General features: G+C 41.1%; 1 protein-coding gene across 3 annotated transcripts in view; it reads left to right on the top strand.

Moving 5' to 3' along the window:
* Positions 1-20086, top strand: part of Adgra3 (adhesion G protein-coupled receptor A3) — a 107364-nt gene extending 87278 nt beyond the window's left edge. For 2 of the 3 annotated variants that reach the window (XM_078021136.1, XM_005318923.3), the window contains exons 15-19: positions 5955-6079; positions 7138-7261; positions 15046-15191; positions 18263-18358; positions 18483-20086. In XM_078021136.1, coding sequence (XP_077877262.1) covers positions 5955-6079; positions 7138-7261; positions 15046-15191; positions 18263-18358; positions 18483-19725 — 1734 coding nt within the window. In that variant the 3' untranslated portion in view covers positions 19726-20086. The remainder of the gene's footprint in view (positions 1-5954; positions 6080-7137; positions 7262-15045; positions 15192-18262; positions 18359-18482) is intronic. The other variant, XM_078021135.1, reaches the window with a different exon arrangement.
* The last annotated feature ends 365 nt before the right edge of the window (positions 20087-20451 follow it).

The following is a 20451-nucleotide window of genomic DNA, read 5'->3' as shown; positions in this document are numbered from 1 at the left end:
TTTTTAGGTGGACACAATATCTTTATTTTTAATTTTTATTTTTATGTGGTGTTGAAGATCGAACCCAGCGCCCCGCGCATGCCAGGTGAGCGTGCTACGGCTTGAGCCACATCCCCAGCCCAATTTGTCCCATAATTTACTTCAGATATTTCTCTGTGTTTGCTTGTGTGATACCATTTTACATATTTAATAGGATATCTGCAGGATAAATCTCTCCACAGTGAAATTAATCATTGAAGGGGCCAACTCTTTATTCCTTTTGCTTTTTTTTCCAAATTGAATAAAGCACACTGATCTTAAGTGTATGGATTAGTGACAGATTTACATGCAATGCACACATTTAGCCACCACCGGCATCAAGGTTTGTACCTCAGCACTCAGTAGGCCCTGTGTCTCTTTCCATTCAGTTCCTACCATCATCTCAAGAGATGCCTACCCTCTGGTGTCTGGCTAAAACTTACAAGCAAATACATTCCATGTTCTTATCCTTCATATAATTGGAGCTACAGCTTGTCCTCTGTTTGTCTTATTACAACAGTGGGATTTATCTTTGTCTTTGCATGTAGTAGCAGTTTATTCTCTTCCATTGCTAGGTAGTAGTTCATTGAATGAATATACCAGTTTTTCCATTTTATTGCCAGTGAACATTTGGTTATCACATACATATCACATTCCCTGATTATTCACATACATGTCTTTTAGTGAAGTGGAATGACTCTCCATGTGTTCGGCTTTAGTAGCTAGTGCCACCTGATGGCAGTAGGACTGAGTGGTCCTGTTGGTTTATACCAGTGGCAGCCATGAATGTTGCAATTGCTCTACCTTTTCACAGATTCTTGGTATTGTCTTTAATTTCAGTGTTTTTTGGTGGTGGTGATGTCATTGTAACTCTGATTTGTATCTCTGGTGACTGGAGAGGTTTCCTTCTTGGTGAAGCTTCTGCAAAGGCTTGCTGACTTTTAATTGGAGTTTTGGAGGAATTCTTGATGTGAGTTCTAAGTGTAAGATCTCCTCTGCTGGATTAAGCATTGCAGACATGCCCTCTCTTTCTTAATAGTCTTTTAATGAACAGTTTTTTAATTTTTCTGAAGTCTAATTTCTTAGTTTGGGTTTTTTGTTTTGTTTTGTTTTGTAGTAGTAGTAGTAGTAGTAGGTTGTTTTTTTTTTTTTAATGTCCCAATTAAGAAATCTTAGCCTGTCCCACAGTCCTTGTTTTCTTCAAGGAGTTCTGGGGTATTTAACCTTTCACATTTAGATCTATTGTTGTATTGCAACTGATTTTGTGTGTTGTATGAGGCAAGGAGGAAAACAATCTGAAAATTATTCTTTGTTCTTGAAAAGGAAATGAAAGAGAAGCATACAAGTCATGGTCTGTTTTGTGTTTTGATCTTCTTAATACTTCTGATTTTAGATCTACTTTTTATTTAATCGTGTTGTTCAGGTCTCGTTATAGGTTGCTGTTTCTAACACACTGAGGTGCCTTGAGATGTTTTCTTTGGATTGCACCCTCTTGTTCGACCCTGGCAAATTTAATTCCTGATTTTAATTATTCTTGTTATTGGTATGATGATAATGAATTATTAAATACTTCCATCAGTTTTATATTTAGCAGTCCTTGGGCTTGAAGGACCTCTTGTAAGGACCACTCACTGCTCTGTCTGTCATGTACTCTCCTTCCCTTCTTTTGGGGCCTTAGTAATTCTGGTCTTTGTGACTTCCCACACTCGAGGCCATTTTGGTTTTCTCTGCATCGATAAAGTTAACTTCTGTGTGCATTGTTTGTTTTCACTTCCTGCTTATTTTCTCCTTTAATTTTGTACCCTATAGAAGTGTGACCAAGACCACTGATAGTCACAGGCTGCCTTCACGTGAGCATTTGGGGCAGGGACTTTTGTCTCACTAATTGCCATGTTGCCAGTGCAAACTATGGTTTTACTTTTCTTCTAATATTCTCTTGGTGTCATTTTAAAATAGTGTATTTAGTAATTTTTTATGATTATTATGAAACCTATGTTTTTTATTACTATAATTAAAAATAATTTGACTCAGATTTCTGCTTTATCTCTCCCTGTAGATCTCTAACTTGTTTGATATCACAATTTCCTAATTTCCTCAGCTGTCTGAAGGAGTCTTATATTTTGTCCTATTGTTCAATCCAGCCAGGTTCTGTGTGTGTGTGTGTGTGTGTGTGTGTGTGTGTGTGTGTGTACACTTTTTTCTTTTATTCCCTTTCTCTTTAAGGCTGAAAAGCAAAGATTGGTTCTTAAGTTTTTCTCCCCACCCTCCATCCTTTCTCTTTATTGGTGCATTACACTTGTACATAATGATGGTGTTTGTTGTTTTGTATTCGTATGTGCATACAGTATAACAGTATAATTTGACCAATATCATTCTCCAGTACTTCCCCACTCCCTCCCCTACTTCCCCGCTTTAGTCCCTCTCCTTTAATGACCTCCTTTGGATTTTTAGGAGATCCCCACCTTTGTTTTCCATTTATCCTCTCTGGTTTCTGCATATGAGAGCAAACATACAACTCATAATCTTCTGAGTTTGACTTCATTTTGCTTAACATAATGGCCTCTAGTTCCATCCATTTCCCTACAAATGCCATATATTTTTTTTAATTGCTGAATAAACTCCATTGTGTATATATTTTCTTTAACCATTAATTCATTGATGGATTCCTAAACTGGCTCCATAGTTTGGCTATTGTGATTTGTACTGCTAGAAACATGGATATGTATGCATTACAGTAGTAAGATGACTTTAATTCTTCAGGATAAATACTGAGAAAGAGAGATAGCTGAATCATCTGGTGGTTCTATACCTAGTCTTTTGAGGAACCTCCATACTGATTTCCGTAGTGGTTGTACTAATTTACAGCCCCGTGGACAGTATAAAATGTGTTCTTTTTTTCTCCATATTCTCTCAAGAATTATTATTTGTATTCTTGATGACTGTCATTCTGATTGATATGAGATGAAATCTTGGTATAGTCTTGATTTACATTTTCCTAATGGCTAATGATGTTGAACATTTTTTCATGTATTTGTTGGCCATTTGTATTTCTTACTTTTGAGTAGTGTCTGTTAAGTTTTGGTGTTCTCATAGTTAGTTACATTGTGAATAGTTAATGAGTGTCTGTGTGATAGCTTCAATTTGCCCCTTGGTGTGCAAAGCCTAAAATATCTGGCCCTTCATATTTTGTCTCCTTAGGTCTGTTTTGGCAGGTGCTCTCTTTGCATTTAGGCAGCTCAAAATGTGCCCATGGGAGCAGTGTCTTCTGTGACCCAGCACAGAGGTGCTTACTTCTGCCTTCCTTTAGTTTTTCCTTGGTATTTTAAGCATTTTTGCATTCTGTTTTAAAATCCAGTCTCTTTCTCTTTGTATGTCACATGCATTTAGCTTTTGAAAAATGCCAAACTTGAGTCTCTTAAACTTGAGTAGTGTATGCAGTGAATCTTGGGAATTAAATCAACACTGTCTCCTGTTTATTAGCTAATATCTTCCTCTCATGTTTTGTTACCCTCTACCAAAGACTGTGGAAGGCATCTTTACATGCCCTCCTTCTGCCCTCTCCCAGGCCCTCCAAGATGATTGGCGTGTCTGCATTTTGCATGTCTGCATTTTACAATGAAGCAATGTCCCCAGATCCTATAGGTATCCAGTGGCAGTGTGTTGTTGAACATTTCCTCCAGAAATCTAAAGCAGGCAGAGCGTGAAACGAGTCTGTAGGCTAAATCCTAGATATTGCAAGTTTATCCTCAATTATTCTACAATGGCATGGTAGTTTTTCAGAGAAATTGAGGGGAAACATGTCTACTCTTAATAGCATCTAACTGGTTTTTATTGTCCCAACTCTAAAAAAAATCTTCCTACTCTTTATATTCTGACTGTTAACAGATTGTGAGTGCTTTGAGGCCACATGTGCGGACAGATACTGTGGGTGCCTCCCAGGGCAGGCGGTTTGGAATTGTTTGTGATAGGCTTTCTCTGGTGTTTTTTCTTTTGTGTTCTTCGTCCACACTGTCAGTCCTCTGAGACTGTTTTGCCTCTGCGTGTCACGGTGGCTGGCATGGTAGGTGCTCACTGAGTTGAGTGAATAAGTAGGTTGCAGCTGAGACTTTTTAGGGTGTAGGAACACACACAGGTTGGAATTTCATTTCCTGTGTTCTGGTTGCCCATGAACTGGGATTTCTGTCAGTGTTTTGTCATCAACTCTTCATCTTTTGTTTCAGTGAGGGGTTTGTTAGGGTGTTCCGATAGGGTCTTTGTCCATGTATAATTTTGTATCATCAGCTCCGTTTCTTCCCTGGGAAATTCATCCATTCTCTCCCGACTCTGTTGGTGGCTCCTTCCCCTGTTCCCTTCCTTTTCATCTAGCTTTTCTTAGATATCATGTCAAGTGCTTCTTCACTGCAGATACATCTTTAGGAACCTCTCCCCACATCCAGCCGTGATTGTTAGCTCTAGGAGTCAGTGCAGGAGAGTGGAGTGAAGGGGTTTGTGGAATCTGTAGCTTTCACTTCTGTAACCCAGTTTTCCCACTGGGCAGTAGTCAGGTTTTTATCACCGTGACCAAAATACCTGACAAGAACAACTTAGAGGAGGAAAAGGCTGGTTTGCCTCACAGTTTCAGAGCTTTGGAGCTGTGGGTCCATGGTTGGCTGGCTCCATTGATCTGAGCCTGAGGTAAGGCAGAACATCATGGTGGAAGGGCGTGGTGGAGGAAAACCCGCTCAGTATTTGGTAGCTGGGAAACAGGGAGAGGCAGGAAGGGACCAGGGGCAGATATGGTCCAGGGTACATCCACAGTGACCTGCTTCCTCCAACCACATACCACCTGTCTACGCTTACCCCTGAATAGTCCATTCGAATTATTAATCTATCAAATGGATTAATCCACTGATGAGAGTATAATCCTCCTGATTTAGTCATTTCCTAAAAGCCCCACCTCTGAATCTTGTCAGCTTGGGGGCTGGGCTTTCAACACATGAGGTTTTTTCAGGGACATTCCAAACCCAAACCATAGCACACAGCCAGAGCGGGGATATCTTCCCAGTAAGGAAGGCAGCATTAAGGCATCTTGTCATTTTCATTTTAGCAAGTCAATGTCAGCATTGGGTTTGGGGATAGAACTGGCAGTCATCTTCCTTTGGATCTAATACTCTTGACACTTATCTTCTTTGGGCCTCAGCTTTCCAAGGTATAAAATGGGACTAATGATAAACCTACCCCATAAGGTTACTCTGTAGAGTGATGGACATAGTCAGCGTCTGGATTATGGTAAACACTGTGTAAGTGACTCACTGTTACCTTTTTTGGGGGGACCTCTTACAGGACTCTTCTCTGCTCCTATAACTGTACTTACATCTCCATCACACACTGTCAGGATCTGATTGTCTTCTGTCTCCCCTGTGACTTTGAGCTCTGCAGGGGCAGGAACCACGTCTTTCCGTCTTGTCTGTAGTCCCTTTCACCACGTCGAGTCTCCTCGTATTGTGGGTCATGAGGTTGACTTGACTTCCAGTAGTTACAGCGATAATTTGGGCTTTGCTGACTGTGAAGGCTGGTCTTTGTTGTGCTTTCTCAGCTTGTGAATCTGCAGAGTGGCAGGTGGCTGAGTGGGCATTAAAGAGAGTGAAGTCTGGTTACCCTTCTGAGTCACCTGCATGTGAGCTGCACTTCTCTGTCCATTACCCTCGTGGCGGAGCAGAGTTCACACTGAAGAGGTAGACGGCCTGGGTCAGACAGGTGTATGCCACAGGTAGCTCACAGTGGAACTGGGGAAGGCAGACACGTGTGAAGATGGTAGCAGGAGACATCAGGCCTTGCATACCACAGAGATGCACGGGCCAAAGTGTATGTTGAACTTTCTCAGTCCCTCGGGAAAGTCCCCATGGTTAAATGTCCATGAAAGAGCCACTCGCATGATTCTCTGCTTTTCCCCTCAGGACTTGACAGGATCCGAGCTGTACACCCAGGCAGCCAGTCTCTTGCATCCTGTGGTTTACACCACTGCCATCATCCTCCTCTTGTGTCTCTTGGCCGTCATGGTCAGCTACGTGCACCATCATAGGTAAGAGATGCTCTTACCTATTTTGATCCGTGGACTTTGCTTTGGAGGACTTGTTTCTGCTTAATTTGCACACCATGTGGTCCTTCCCAAGTCCCGATGCTTACTGTAGAATTCATGGGGGCCTTTTTCATTTCATGCCATTGAAGACATGAAGAATGAGTCATGGAATGGTAAGTTCACCTTCATAGCATCCAGTCAGTTTGCTGTGCTTGTGTCTAGAAAAGGACATGGGGGTATGTGTTGGAGCCTGGGGTGGGTGCGGTTACCTATAGAGGTACCTGTACATGTATCTTTAGGTGGTGGATTCTGTCAGTCACCACTTGTATTTGATGGCTTTTTGCCTGTTGTGACTTTTTTTTTTTTTAAATAGGTGGCATTTTTAGGAAAGTTTGTGGCATTTAAACATGGGATACAGTTTTGTTAATTGGAGAGAAAGCTACAGAAACTTCTATTTTATGGCTGAAATAATGAACTAAAAGGATTTGTGAAGCTAAAAATTCACTTTACAAAAGGTTTTGCTGGAACATATTTTCCTATTTAAGCTGGACATATATGGCATTTCTTGACATTTAGTTAAGAAACAAAAGGAGATTTTGATGTGGGGAAAAGAAAGAAAGACTCCAACATTTCATTATGAAAGGCCAGGAAGAAACGCAGTGGGCCATGCATTTATCCTAGTAGGTCAGGAAGAAGACTCACTGGCACACTGCAGAAATCTCTAGGGAGCCAACCAGGTAATCCAGTCAGCTTAAGACACCATAAGTAGCGAATGCTCATGTTTCTTACTGGGCAGAATCGCTTAGCTTTTAATGGGTGCAGTGTTTGCATAAATGGATTTGTTTTTTAATGCATAAAGTTAAGTGTTAAACTATCCAGTTAAATGATTTCTTAGATCCTCTGTGTGTATGTGTATGACAGTATGTTTGATTTATTAAATGCTTAAACATAATACATGTAAGTTTGAGCTTTACAATTGGAATTAACTTACAGATGAACATTATGCTGCCCTACTTGACTGTGTCAGGCTGAATGTTAATATCTTACCTTTTTTGAAACAGTTTGATCAGGATCAGCCTCAAGAGCTGGCACATGCTCGTGAACTTGTGCTTTCATATCTTTCTGACCTGTGTGGTCTTCGTGGGAGGAATAACCCAAACCAGAAATGCCAGCGTCTGCCAAGCAGTAAGTCAGAGTGAAACACTGAGACAGAAAAAATGCTGTTCTTAGAAAATAATTTCATGTTTCATTAAGTGAGAAGAAACACGTTTCTTTGAAGCCTTTTCTTTAACTAATTAGAGGTAAACCTGTCCCTCAGACAGTTCACCAGGACATGTCAGGTTTTGAATCATTTCACAACCAAATACCTGACTGCACTGCTTGTCTCCTTACCCTTGGGGATTGAGTGTTGCTTGTCAAGCCTGTGACAACACCTAACCGTTAATTTAAATATTCACAAAGTCCTGACTTTGATGGAAAGAAAAGTGATATTTTCTGACATTAGGAGTTTTAAAATTATTTCATCCATTAATGAAAACAATAGGAATTTGGTACAAGTAAGAAACATTAAGTTTGGTAGATATAAAGAATTAAATATTTAATTTCTGTTTTCAAGTAATTTGTTACATATGTAGCCTTATATATAACAGTATTCTTACAGTGTGAATATAATAGATTGAAACTCCTCAATGTAAGAAGAGGAAATAAGTGAAATTTTATTTTCATATTTAAGTATGGTCTTTCACATACATGATAGCAAGAAGTATAACATAATGATTTTGAGTTCATACTGCCTATATCTGTATCTCAGTTCTACCAATTACTGGCTGTGTTTTTATGACCAATTATATGACCAATTTATTTAACCTTTTTCTTTTCAAATGGGCAAACCATGAAAGATTTATCCTCTTAATACTTACGTGAACACTACTGTTAATTATAAGCACAGTATTGTACATGGATCTCTACAACTTTTTATTTTGTATGGCTGTGTGTCAACTTTATACTCATTGGATGCAGCCTCACTTTCTTGTCCCTAGTAGCTTGCCATCCTACTCTCTACTTCTATGAGTTTGGCTACGTTAGGCTCTCATGTAAGTGGAATTAGGCAACATGTATCCATCTGTGACTGGCTTGTTTCATTTAAAATAATGTTTTCAAGGTTTATCTGCATTGTAGAATATGATAAAATTTCACTTTTTATTGTCTTTGTGTATTCATTGTGAGTAGATAGTTTCGTCTTCTTGGCTATTGTAAATAATACTGCAGTAAACAGATGAAGTCTAGATATCTCTTTAAGGACCTGATTTCAGTATTTTATCCGTAGGTGTGTCAGTTTTCTCACCTGTAAATTGAGAATGTTGTTGGATGATGTAATTCTTTATATTAAAAAAAAACATTTACACATAAATTAGAATAGGAAAGTTTCAGATATAAAAGTTTGTAGTTTGTATATAAAAATGCAACTATGAAAAATGCACATGAATGAGTTCCTATTTATATAATATCAATGACTATGATGCACATAAAAATAATAAAAGAGTTTAAGATTTACAAATAAAATACGTGTTAAAGAAGACCTACTCAGATGGAAGGAAATATTAGATCCAAGGATGTGAAGACTCAACACCAGAATGGTTGTAGATGCTCCTAAATTAATCTATAGATAAGAAGAGAATTTTTCATGAAACTTGGCGACTCTTCAGTTATTGTGCAAATAAATGGACAGAGAAGAAACTGAGACACAATACTGTCTCACTAGTCATTGGGGCTTGTGAGGCTATGGTGATTAGGGTGAGTGACATTAGCTGTAGAAGTGGATAAACTCACCAACACAGTAGAATAGCAACCTAGTATATGACGGAGGTGAGTAAGTGGAGCTGGGGGCAGTCCATCTTTAAGGAAAAGGATTAAAGAGTCTGTATCTTATGCCATATTTTAAAAGTTGCTCTGCACTTCTTCCCTAGTAGGTAGGACTGTTGCGAGTGCAATTTGGAATCACTATAGTGAAAGTGTGTGTGTGTGTGTGTGTGTGTGTGTGTGTGTGTGTGTGTGTGTAGCCAGCCCTTTCTGTGCTGCAGTTTATTGGACAGGTCAGACTTGCTGGGGGCCACAGACCCACGGGGGAATGTTAGTATTGCTGAATGTCATCCAGTGATAAATTAAACCACCACCAACAAAAAAGTCAACTCTGAGTTGATTGAAAACTTAAAAATCTAAACCAAAATGTTAAAATTCTTATTAGAAAATGCCACAGACCCTGGGATAAGGAAGGGTTTCTTAAATATGACTATAAAAGGCATTTACTAGAAGACGGGTGAATTTTACTAAAGATAGCTTTTGTCTAGTAAAAGAACTTAAAGTGAAAAGACAGATTGCACATAAGAAGAGGCTATTACAATACATAGAACCGACAGAGCATTAGAATAAAAATATGTAAGAATCATTGCTGGGCATGGTGGTGTGTGTCTGTAACCCCAGAGACTCAGGAGGCTGAGGCAGGAGGATCACAGGTTTATAGCCACCCTGAGCAACTTAGTGAGACCCTGTCTCAAAAAAAAAAAAAAAAAAAAAAAGACTAGAGATGGGGCTTAGTGGTTAAGTGCCCCTGGGTTCATTCCCTGGTACCTCTGTCTCATACCACAAAAGAATTATTTTCCATGAGAAGACCAAAATGCACAGCAGAAGCAGCAGCAGGAAAATGGACAGGCATTTCTTAGACTAGTACACACAAGAGACTGCATGTACAGAGATGTTCCACATATTTGGAGTTTGTGAAGATGCAAATGAAAACAGTTACCATCTTATGCCTTTTTTCTGATGGCAGAAATGAAGCCTACAGCTTTAAGTGTCAGGTTTGTCTTCAGGATCTTGTATACACTGTTTGTGGAAATGTTAGTGATGTGCCCTGGGATGCTTTTCCTTCTAAAGCAGAAAACTCGCATACCCTGGATCCCAGCAATATCAACTCCTGGGCCCAGAGAGTTACCTTGTTTGTGTGCAATATGAATGTGCACATGGGTATGAATATTCATAGCAGCACTATATACAATAGCAGCAACCTGGAAGCAACCCAGATTTCCCCCCACAGAGGAAATGAATAAATAAATTCCACAAGAATCAAAAAATAAATTATACAAGAATCAAAATGAATGAGTTATAATGATGCAGAACAATGCCCACAAGTCTTAGGTGCAAAAAAGCAAGTCAGAAAAGTTACATTTACTCAGTAATCTTTTTATACAAAAACACAAACACTTAAACAGTGTATTTTTAACAAAAGTAGGTTGGTGCAACAAAACTATATTTAAAATGAGCAAGAGAATAGGATTTAGGACGATGGTTATCCTGAATGGAGGGGTCCTGTGGCTAGCATCAGAGGTTATCCTCAACCTCCTAATGTTTGTCTTGCTGGTGGTAGATTATTGGGTGCCTATTATATTATTAATAATAACTAAGTTAAAAAAAAAAAACTGAGTCAAGGCAGGTCAAGGTCTTGTTTGGCCCAGTCGTTAGAAGTGTCATGAACCTAAGGCTCCTGATTAATCCAAAATTGTACACCAGAGATCTGATTTAATAAATATGTAAGAATTGTTATGAGGATTAAGTGATTTGAGGATTAAATGATTCATCTTTATAGAAGCGGCACACAGCCAGTGTTCACTGAATGTTCACTGGTACTAGTAGTATTAATGCTGGTACTTCCAGCTCTGCAATGCATTTCTCTCTTTCACACCATTACTCTATGCTTGAAAGCAAACTTTTGTTTTCAGCCTAAGAGAAGTCAGAATAATGGGTCTTGGATCACTTAATACCTGGGTAAAAGACAGACCTCCAGTGTTCTCAGTATCCCCCTTCTTTACATCTTGTTTCTCAGCTACCTTGAAGGTCTCAGTTTACTGTTACTATTTCAGAGCTATCATTCCTCACCTCCCATGTTAGGGTGTTTACTAAAATCCCCATGGCTCCTACCTCTACCATTCCTGCTCTCCAAGCCGTTTCTGGACTCTGAGCTCTATCAAGGCAAGAACTATACCAGTTTGATTCACCCATATTTATCCAGGGATCTGCACAGGACCTGACCCATAGTAGGTGATCAGCAAATATTTATTGGTGAACCAAAAGAAGCCCGTGTTTGCAGATTATGGAAAGCATTCAAACTCGAAGCCATTGTGTGCACAGGCTGTGTTTGGAAAGTACTCAGCACACATTGGTATTAATGGTCTCAATTTTATCTACAAGTATTCATTGATTTCCTGAAACAGACACATTAATTTATTTCATTAAGGAATGAATACAAAGAGGCCATTGTAGAGATGATTGCCTTTCATTGTGCTGAATGGTGTTTTATACCACTTCTAAAGTGAAAGGGATAGGAATTGCATGGCTGTCTTAAGGCCTTTAGAACAAATGCCCATCCATTAAAGATTCACAGAAGAAAGGAAAGGCAAGTCTCTAGCTGCTTCCACTTGTCATTTTCTGTGTCTACAGTGTCCTCTCCCCTTTTTTTTTGAAAGACATAACATCATTCTTGCATTTCTGACTCAGGCGTAACTTGATTCACTTTGTAATCCTCAATTCTGTTTATAGAAAGCCAAGAGGAGGGGTGGAGTGCAGAATGGACAGATGTCAGGCACTAGGTGCAGATCCTGGTCTGAACAGCACGTACTTACCGTACTTACTGCAGTTGCTCAACCTACTTGGGGTTTCATGTGTAAGAAAAAAATGATCCAAAAGATGGCAAGTGGGACTGGCTATACTACATGCTCAGCAAGGTTCTTCCACCTGTGAAACTGACCCCTGGCATGTACATGTTTTTAGATGCAGTTTTGTGTACATACTTGGTGTGTGTAGTTTTGTCTTCATTTTGTCCCTGTTAGCCCCCATGTATTTATACACAGGTGATGGGCTCTGAGACAGTTTCTCCCCCACAGAGATTGGTTGAGGCTCTTAAAGGTGTCACCAGCCAGACACTTCCTACTCAGGTTGGTTCCCAGTCAGTCCCAGGAGCTGTCTAAGGCTTTTAACTCTCTTTTGCAAAAGGAGCTGCAGGAAAACCAAGTGACTGAGTGATAGAGTACAGGGGCCACTGACTCAGGGTGGGAAGGAGCTGTGCTCCAGTTGATGCTATTCCATGCCACCAAATAGTTGTTTGATCATCCATTTTCTGGCCCATGGTTTTCTTAACTATGCAGGAAAAGGATTCGGCTGGGTCCTTTTTAATTTACCATGTTGCTTTACCAGTCCAGCCATTCAGTCTATTAGATATGGTGCCTGCCAGCTGCCCTCCTCAGGTGTTCCTCCTGTCTAGGTTTATAGAGAATTGCTGCAGTGGTACTAGAGGTGAAAATCTAATCAGGAAGTACACTGTCAACTTGCCATTGACTGTGAGTATGTTAACTTTTATATTAACCCCAGGAGGTACTTTTTCTTCATATAGCCCCTAAATATATATAGGCAGAGTCTGACCCCAAACCATGACAAAGGCATGATTCAAATGCTGGTCTGTTTGACTCTGAATACCCTTCACCCCCATCTATGTGCTTTCCTAAGGGCAGAGGTATTGGAATCAACAGATTTGTTTGAATAGCCCTGCTCCTGGCCAAGCTGCCAGGTAGATGTCACTTCTCTTAGCTCCAGTCCCTGTGTCTGTAGCTCAAGGTTAATGATCCAAATAGTGATGCTAGGAGGATAAAGTAAGAGCACACACAGATACACAATTTTGAACATAAAACAGTCATTCACTATTGAAAACTGAAAACGTATTAATGTTTGTATACTTTTCCTAAAGGTCATGCAGTAGTATAGTTGCTATTTATGCTACACGGTGTTAGGTTACTGACAATTAAAAACTCTCCAGTATGTGTGAGCTTATAGTTAGGTAACACACATATTAAGAGGAACATTTTAGGGTAATTATTTTTTCCTATTGTTTTACCTTTGGAAATCATTGTCCTAAGATCAGGTGGCTTTCTTAAGTATCAATCATTTGCATTTAATTAGTAGTTTACATGCCCTGTGGAATACATCACTTATTTACTATTTACAGATTTCTACATGGATCTCTGATTTATTTAGAAAATGTGACACTGAGATGGTATTTCATGGATAGCCCAAGGGTTGGGTGGAAAAGGCATTAGGAGGTACCACATTTCAACAGGAAACCCCATCTGCCAGATCTTCATTCCTCCACTTTTAGGTTTTTGTGGAATATTTAGTGATTTGCTTACCTGACTGTTAGCAGGTGGATTTAACTGGAGGGTCTCAGTATTTTTAAGGGCAAACACTTCTCTGGGAATGTAGAAATGCCAAATAGAAGACTTCAGAACCTGAAGATTAAGTTTTTCCCCTTAGAAAATCCCTCATCTTGTAATGTCTATGTAGAAAATATTTTAAACTTATGTAATTTAAAGTTCTATCTCATTTTTTTTGACCCATGTGTCAGAAAACTCCAGCAATAGAAGAATCTACCATTTTGAGTTAAAATTGGTGATTTGTCTCAAATTTATTGGTTTCTGTGCTTCAGGGTCATTTACACTATTTTTACTTACAGTGTGTGGTGTGAGTGACTTCAGATATCTCCAAGGGTTATTTTTTGCTATTTGTTCCACTTCTGTCTAAAAATTTTACTTAGCACCGTACAGTCAGCATAACTAACAGGAGCCAAGGAGCCACTGTTCTCCTTTAGGAGAAGAAAACTGTAGGTTTTTTCTGGTTTGGCCAAGCTGGACCCACCCTCCTGATAATTCCAGAGTCATTGCAATGTCCACCCTGTTTTTTCCCTCTCCAAAATAAGACCTAGACGTTCACGTCCCCGGGTTTTAGCCATGCATTGGTTCTGGTTAAGCTCTGGACTGTGCTGCTCATCTTTTGTTATTGACCTGGGTCTGATGATGTCAATCGATTGGATTTTCTTGAGATTGGAGAGCTTTTCGTTTTAGAATTAGAAATTTTTTTTCTTGGAGATTTTCATTGCTAGAATGTTACCTGTGATGATATGTAAGAAAAATGACCCAAAAGATAGCAAATCTTGGGAAAGGAAACTGGATTGTGTCCTTGGTGTTTCAGTGACACATGGCACTTAACTTTTCTTAAAAAACACTTTTAAAGTCTCATCTCCTCTTGTATCTTCATCTAGAATTTCATCCTCAGCCAATGTTGCTTTACACAGATGTCCTGTGACAAGGATGCCCCTGTCATCAATCAGGGAGGAAACTTGATTGGCACCATCATTATATACCTGCAGCTGTCTTTTTATTTTTTTAACAAACCTAGTATATCCCAGGTATTATGGCCATTCAATCTCTACAAAACCCTAGAGCCGTCTATTGATAATGTTCCCACCATCACATTGAGGGAACTTAACTTCAGAGAGTTCACATTATTTCCTGGACACTACACTCATAATAAACAATGCAGGGATTTTTACTGACCCTGGGCTTATCATGTGCTGAAAGCCTCATTTCTCCCCACAGCACTTTCATAGAATTCTTAGCTCTCAGGTGAGAAAGATGGTGACTTTGCTTAGGTCACATAGCAGGTAAGAGGTGGACACAGTTTGAAACCCACGCGGAATTTTGTACTCAGGTTGGCCCTCTAACCTGCCAGTGTGTTGTGATGTGCCCATACGTGGACACTGTGAATCAGAATTCAGGTCTCTTAGCTGTATAGCTTTCTCTGTGCTCTGTGTTAAAATGGACATTAGAAAATGAACTCTGTAACGCTGCATCTATGGAAAACACGCCTTTGGTTTCTTATTGTCCAGCAGCAAGTTTTGTAGGATCTTAAGGGTCACGCATGGCAATGTGTGTGGGCCTCCCAATCTAACAGTTGCTGTGTGTATTAGAGGACTGTAACTGCTAGGGTTGCATTGGTTTTTTTTAGCCTGCAAAGGAGTTGGTCATTAGAATGTGCCTTCGTACTTCTTTCTAATCAGCCTGTGAAAATACATTCTTCAATCTCCCTTGCAGGTCGGGATAGTTCTCCACTACTCCACCCTTGCCACAGTCCTGTGGGTGGGAGTGACCGCTCGAAATATCTACAAACAAGTCACCAAGAAAGCTAAGAGGTGCCAGGATCCTGATGAGCCGCCCCCTCCACCAAGACCGATGCTCAGGTATCTGATATCTTGGTTTGCTTTATAATGTTAAGTGTGAGTTTGGTTTGCTTTAGTTGAAACATAGTCATAAATTATAACAAAAAACAAGTGGATTTGGGGAAGGAAACCAGTGGCCATGTCGGCCTCATGCCTGCTGTGGAGGGTGGCTCTGCACCCTTCTGAGAAGGCCCTCAGCATTTGTACCCTCGCTGGGCTTCTCGCGCTCCTGTCTAGTGGGGCTTGGAGGTGGATTCTGCCTTGCAGAGCTGTGGTGACAAATGAACGAGTTATGTGCAGAGCATTTAATGTGGAACTGGCCCTACCAGAGGCCCCCATCTAATGTGAACTTTTTATTTCCTTGAGGTCATGTGTCATAGATTTTAATCTCCTCAAGAGAAAATCAGTTTTATTGTTCTCTCCAAAAGATAGACAGATCTGGAGTTATGTCCTTCCCTCCCATTGTGATTTAAGAAATTGTGCATAGATTAGTTATCATGCCGGATGGGTGACAATCTGCCCCTGGTGAAGGCTTATTGAATGCCTGGTGTGGACCTGGTACTGGGCTAGGGTGAGAGCAGCCCTCCCTGTCCTGGATGAGTTTCAGTCACCAAGGAGAACTGGCTGTGGGCTGGGCAAGGACTGTAGTACAGATTAGGTCTTTGAAAGTACAGAGAAAGGAGCTCTTAATTAGGGGGATGGTGGGCTTCAGGAAATGCTGGCCATTGCCACAACCATGCTCTGTGCTTAGGACAGAGGCTGGAGGTGCGCTCCAGATACAGGATAAAGATGAAAAAAACTGACATGGAGTTTGGCTGGAGTTCAGGGTGTGCAGTGCAGAGGAAGAATTATTCAGGGTGGAAGCTGGCCCTGGGGCTTTTGGAGCCTATATTAAAATGTGGGCATCCACTGAAGAGTTTCAACCAAGGGAGTGGCCTCCTATGGTATCGTTGAGGATGGCTGGGCACATAAATTGGAATGCCCCCCAAATGCCTGGACTGAAATCACTGTGGTTTTCCCTGTGAGGACCAAAGTCACAGCAGTGTCACAGAATAGAGAAGTCACATATTTGAGAGATGGGGGGGCAGTTTCTCTAGGATTGGTGACCAAAGAGTGTGTGGGATGAGAAAGTTGACAGTGGCTGCAGATGGTTCTCTCCAGTTCCCTAGGTTTCTCACCTGACGCGCTTGCAACAACCCAGGAAATTGCTGCAGGAAAAGTAGAAATGGTGGGGGGCCGGGAAGCCCAGGGGAGGGGTGCTCCCTGGGGAGGTGGGCAGGCCCAGGGGAGGTGGCCTCCTAGTACTTTCTTGTGAAAATTGTACATTTGTGGAAACCCTGTGCTCAGCAGTGAGGCCTTATCTGGTTGTGGCAGGAGACAGTTTCATGTGTGCCGTCATTGATGCCATGATAATGCAAAAGCCCCCCAGGGAGAAGGTAGTTACGAGAGTGATCCCTGAATCACGCCCATGTTGAATAGATGGGCCATGGAGAAAATCACTGGAGACAGGAGACACCTGAAAATGGAGATGTTTCTGAGGGAGGGTGGCTCAGGGAGCCTCAGGGGTGGCAGGGGTGTGAGGCTACTGTAGTGTCACACCCACACTGTGGATGAGATCACACCCCTTTGCCACTTCTGTTAAGGAATTGACAAATGGTGTTTGGCTAAGAGGCCTGAGAATCCTGTCTTCCAGCAGCTGTTCATTCTTATCATGATCTGAGAAATGCAAAGGGTTAAGGAAGAGCAGCCCAGCTCTAGACCCTCTGCAGCCCCCAAGTGACCTACAGATGCTCACTTTGCTTTAGAAGCTGCCAACATACTTGCAAGGACCCCCCCCCCCCCCAGGTCCTTGGATGTAACCTGAGCACTGCTGCTGCATGGAGTCCGGGGCAGGGGCTGCCTGCATGTTTGTCCTGGTCCTGAGGGCTGCTGCTGCTTCATGGTGGGGTAACAGCAGCCCCACCACAAGGTCAAGAAGGCAGGTGCAGGTCTCTGTTTCCAAGAGTTTGAAACTGAAGGGGGGAGAGAGAAAGGAAGTGGAAGTCCAAGGAAGTTTAGGTGTAAGCTAAAAATCAGAGGCACTGGAGGAGGAGATTTTAAAGCTGCACAATAAGACTTCACTCAGGAAGTTCCAAGGGAAAAGACACAGAGATGATGGTAGAAGTCAAGATAAATTTTGGAAAAGTTACCTTCTTTGAGATAAGAAGCAGAAGGGAGCTAGCAGAGGGGGCAAAAAGAGGAAGGTCTCATGTCAGCTTCTCCTTAATCTGTGACACGGAAGGGGTGGTTGTAGTTTTGTAGGGTGGCTAGCAAGCTCTTCAGCAATACTAATACCGTATTTAAGGATTTTTGTTTCTGTATATGATGAAGAAACCATTTATGGAAAAATGCATCAGAAATATTTGCCTTTATCTAGTCCATTCAATATTTGGGGAAGGGTGGGGGGCTGTTTCTCAAGAAAAGGCAAATGAAGAATTAAGATTCTGACCGTACCCAGGGTACCCCGCCAGGATAGAAAGTTCTAAAGCTCAGAGATGTTCTGGCCTTAGAAGTTTTCCTTTGTTGGACTAGTCACAACTATCGCATCCATTCCTGCTGCACTAGTGTATCCTTAGCTTTCCCAGCTACTCCATAGGAAGGGAGGGTGGGTAAGGGGTCTCTGCACGCTGTGAAGCCACTAGGATCTGATACCCAACCTCAGCTGACCAGGGGATGTAATACACAGTAGTTGGAGGTCCTGGAGTGGGCAGGTGTTCGTTAAAGGCAGTAGCAATACATCATCACATTTTTAAAATTTAAACTGTGGTGCAGCGAGATCTTAAAATGAGCTTTGCAACAGACTGATTTTTAATTCACCAGCTGAATCTAAAAGACACCACTTCCCCCTAAAAACAAAATGTAAGGCAAAAGCCTGCCTGGGGTGTTCCTTTGCCTGACCACAGGGTGGCAGGAGCTGACCAGCTTTCCTAAGTTCAGAAACTTCCTAGACCTCATTGATGCTTTTAAAAAAAGAAATTCCAAACCAAAGCAAAACAAAAATGTTATCACTTAAAAATATGGAATAAGGAACATTTGTCCCTTCCTCCTTGCAGGTTCTACCTGATCGGTGGTGGGATTCCCATCATAGTTTGTGGCATAACAGCAGCAGCCAACATCAGGAATTACGGCAGTCGGCCAAGTGCACCCTAGTGAGTATTTTGCATTCTCTGAGTACCTGACCCACTTGCTCCCGTCTTGGTGTCTTCTAGGCACCACAGTTTACTGGTGCTGAAGTATGTAGCCTCTGAGCTGATTCGCCCTGTTCTCTTCTAGTTGCTGGATGGCGTGGGAACCCTCCTTGGGAGCCTTCTACGGACCTGCCAGCTTCATCACTTTTGTAAACTGTATGTACTTTCTAAGCATATTTATTCAGTTGAAAAGACACCCTGAGCGCAAATATGAGCTTAAGGAGCCCCCAGAGGAGCAGCAGAGATTGGCAGCCAATGAAAATGGGGAAATAAACCATCAGGATTCAATGTCTTTGTCTCTGATTTCTACGTCAGCCTTGGAAAACGAGCACACTTTTCATTCTCAGCTTTTGGGGGCGAGCCTTACTTTGCTCTTGTATGTCGCTCTGTGGATGTTCGGGGCCCTGGCGGTCTCTTTGTATTATCCTCTGGACTTGGTTTTTAGCTTCTTCTTTGGAGCCACGTGTTTAAGCTTAAGTGCCTTCATCATGGTTCACCACTGTGTGAATCGGGAGGATGTCAGACTTGCATGGATCATGACGTGCTGCCCAGGACGGAGCTCGTATTCAGTGCAAGTCAATGTCCAGCCCCCCAACTCCAGTGGGACAAACGGAGAGGCACCCAAGTGCACCAATAGCAGCGCAGAGTCCTCATGCACAAACAAAAGCGCGTCAAGCTTCAAGAATTCCTCCCAGGGCTGCAAGTTAACGAACTTGCAGGCTGCTGCAGCACAGTGCCATGCCAATTCTTTACCTTTGAACTCTACACCTCAGCTTGATAATAGTCTCACAGAACATTCAATGGACAATGATATCAAAATGCACGTGGCGCCTCTAGACGTGCAGTTTCGGACAAATGTGCACTCCAGCCGCCATCATAAAAACCGGAGTAAAGGACACCGGGCAAGCCGACTCACGGTCCTGAGAGAGTATGCCTATGATGTCCCAACCAGTGTGGAGGGAAGCGTGCAGAACGGCTTGCCTAAAAGTCGGCCGGGCAACAACGAAGGACATTCGAGAAGTCGGAGAGCTTATTTAGCCTACAGAGAGAGACAGTACAACCCACCCCAACAAGACAGTAGTGATGCTTGTAGCACACTTCCCAAAAGTAGCCGGAATTTTGAAAAGCCTGTTTCCACTAGCAGTAAAAAAGATGCATTAAGGAAGTCAACTGTAGTTGAACTTGAAAGTCAGCAGAAGTCTTATGGCCTCAACTTGGCCATTCAGAATGGACCAGTTAAAAGCAGTGGGCAGGAAGGCCCCCTGCTAGGTACGGATGGCACTGGCAATGTTAGGACTGGATTATGGAAACACGAAACTACTGTGTAGCTTTGCTGGGCTTTCCTAGGCAGAAACCAATATAAACTGTGATATTCACATTCCTTTAAGCTATGAACGTTTGAAATAAACCGTTTACAGCCACGTTAGGGATTCAAAACATTTTGAATAAACTTCTAAGTTTTGAATTTTACTTACTTTGTATCCCCAAATTCTTGCCCTTTTTTTTTTTTTTTTTTTTTTTTTTTTTTAGGAATTAAAAAAAAACAACCTTTGAAGCATCGTTTTATTTTGTCAAAAAGTCCCAGCAGAACATTTTGGGAATCTGAAATGTAATTTCTTTGAATCTGTAATACCTACTTAAACACATTTCAGGCTTGTATTTAATAAAATAAATAGGTGTTTGTCATTATATCATTCTTTTATTTTAATATTTTTCTATGTAAAATTATTTAGCTCTGTTTTAAGGAAGTTTATATTGTGGGATACTTTAATGAGAATCATGCATAAATCAGTTATCAAATATATTGGTTAACTATGCAGATTATGGCATTTAAATCAAAGTGATTTTTGAATTGATCGACTTTATAGTTTTAAATGCTGCAGGTTTAAAAAAACTAACAATGATTTTTATAAATGGAAAAATGTGTGAAAAACTTTCTATGCCCTAAAATTTTTCACTGTCACTTTGCTTCTTGTAATATTTTCAACACTTTTGTGACTTTTCAATTGTTTATATTTGGGTTTAGTTTTCTTTCTTTCTTTTTTTCTTTCTTC

This window comes from Ictidomys tridecemlineatus, chromosome 9 (assembly GCF_052094955.1).
Source record: "Ictidomys tridecemlineatus isolate mIctTri1 chromosome 9, mIctTri1.hap1, whole genome shotgun sequence".
Taxonomy (NCBI): domain Eukaryota; kingdom Metazoa; phylum Chordata; class Mammalia; order Rodentia; family Sciuridae; genus Ictidomys; species Ictidomys tridecemlineatus.
Note: the sequence above shows the minus strand (reverse complement) of the source record. Positions and strands in the feature narration are given on the sequence as shown.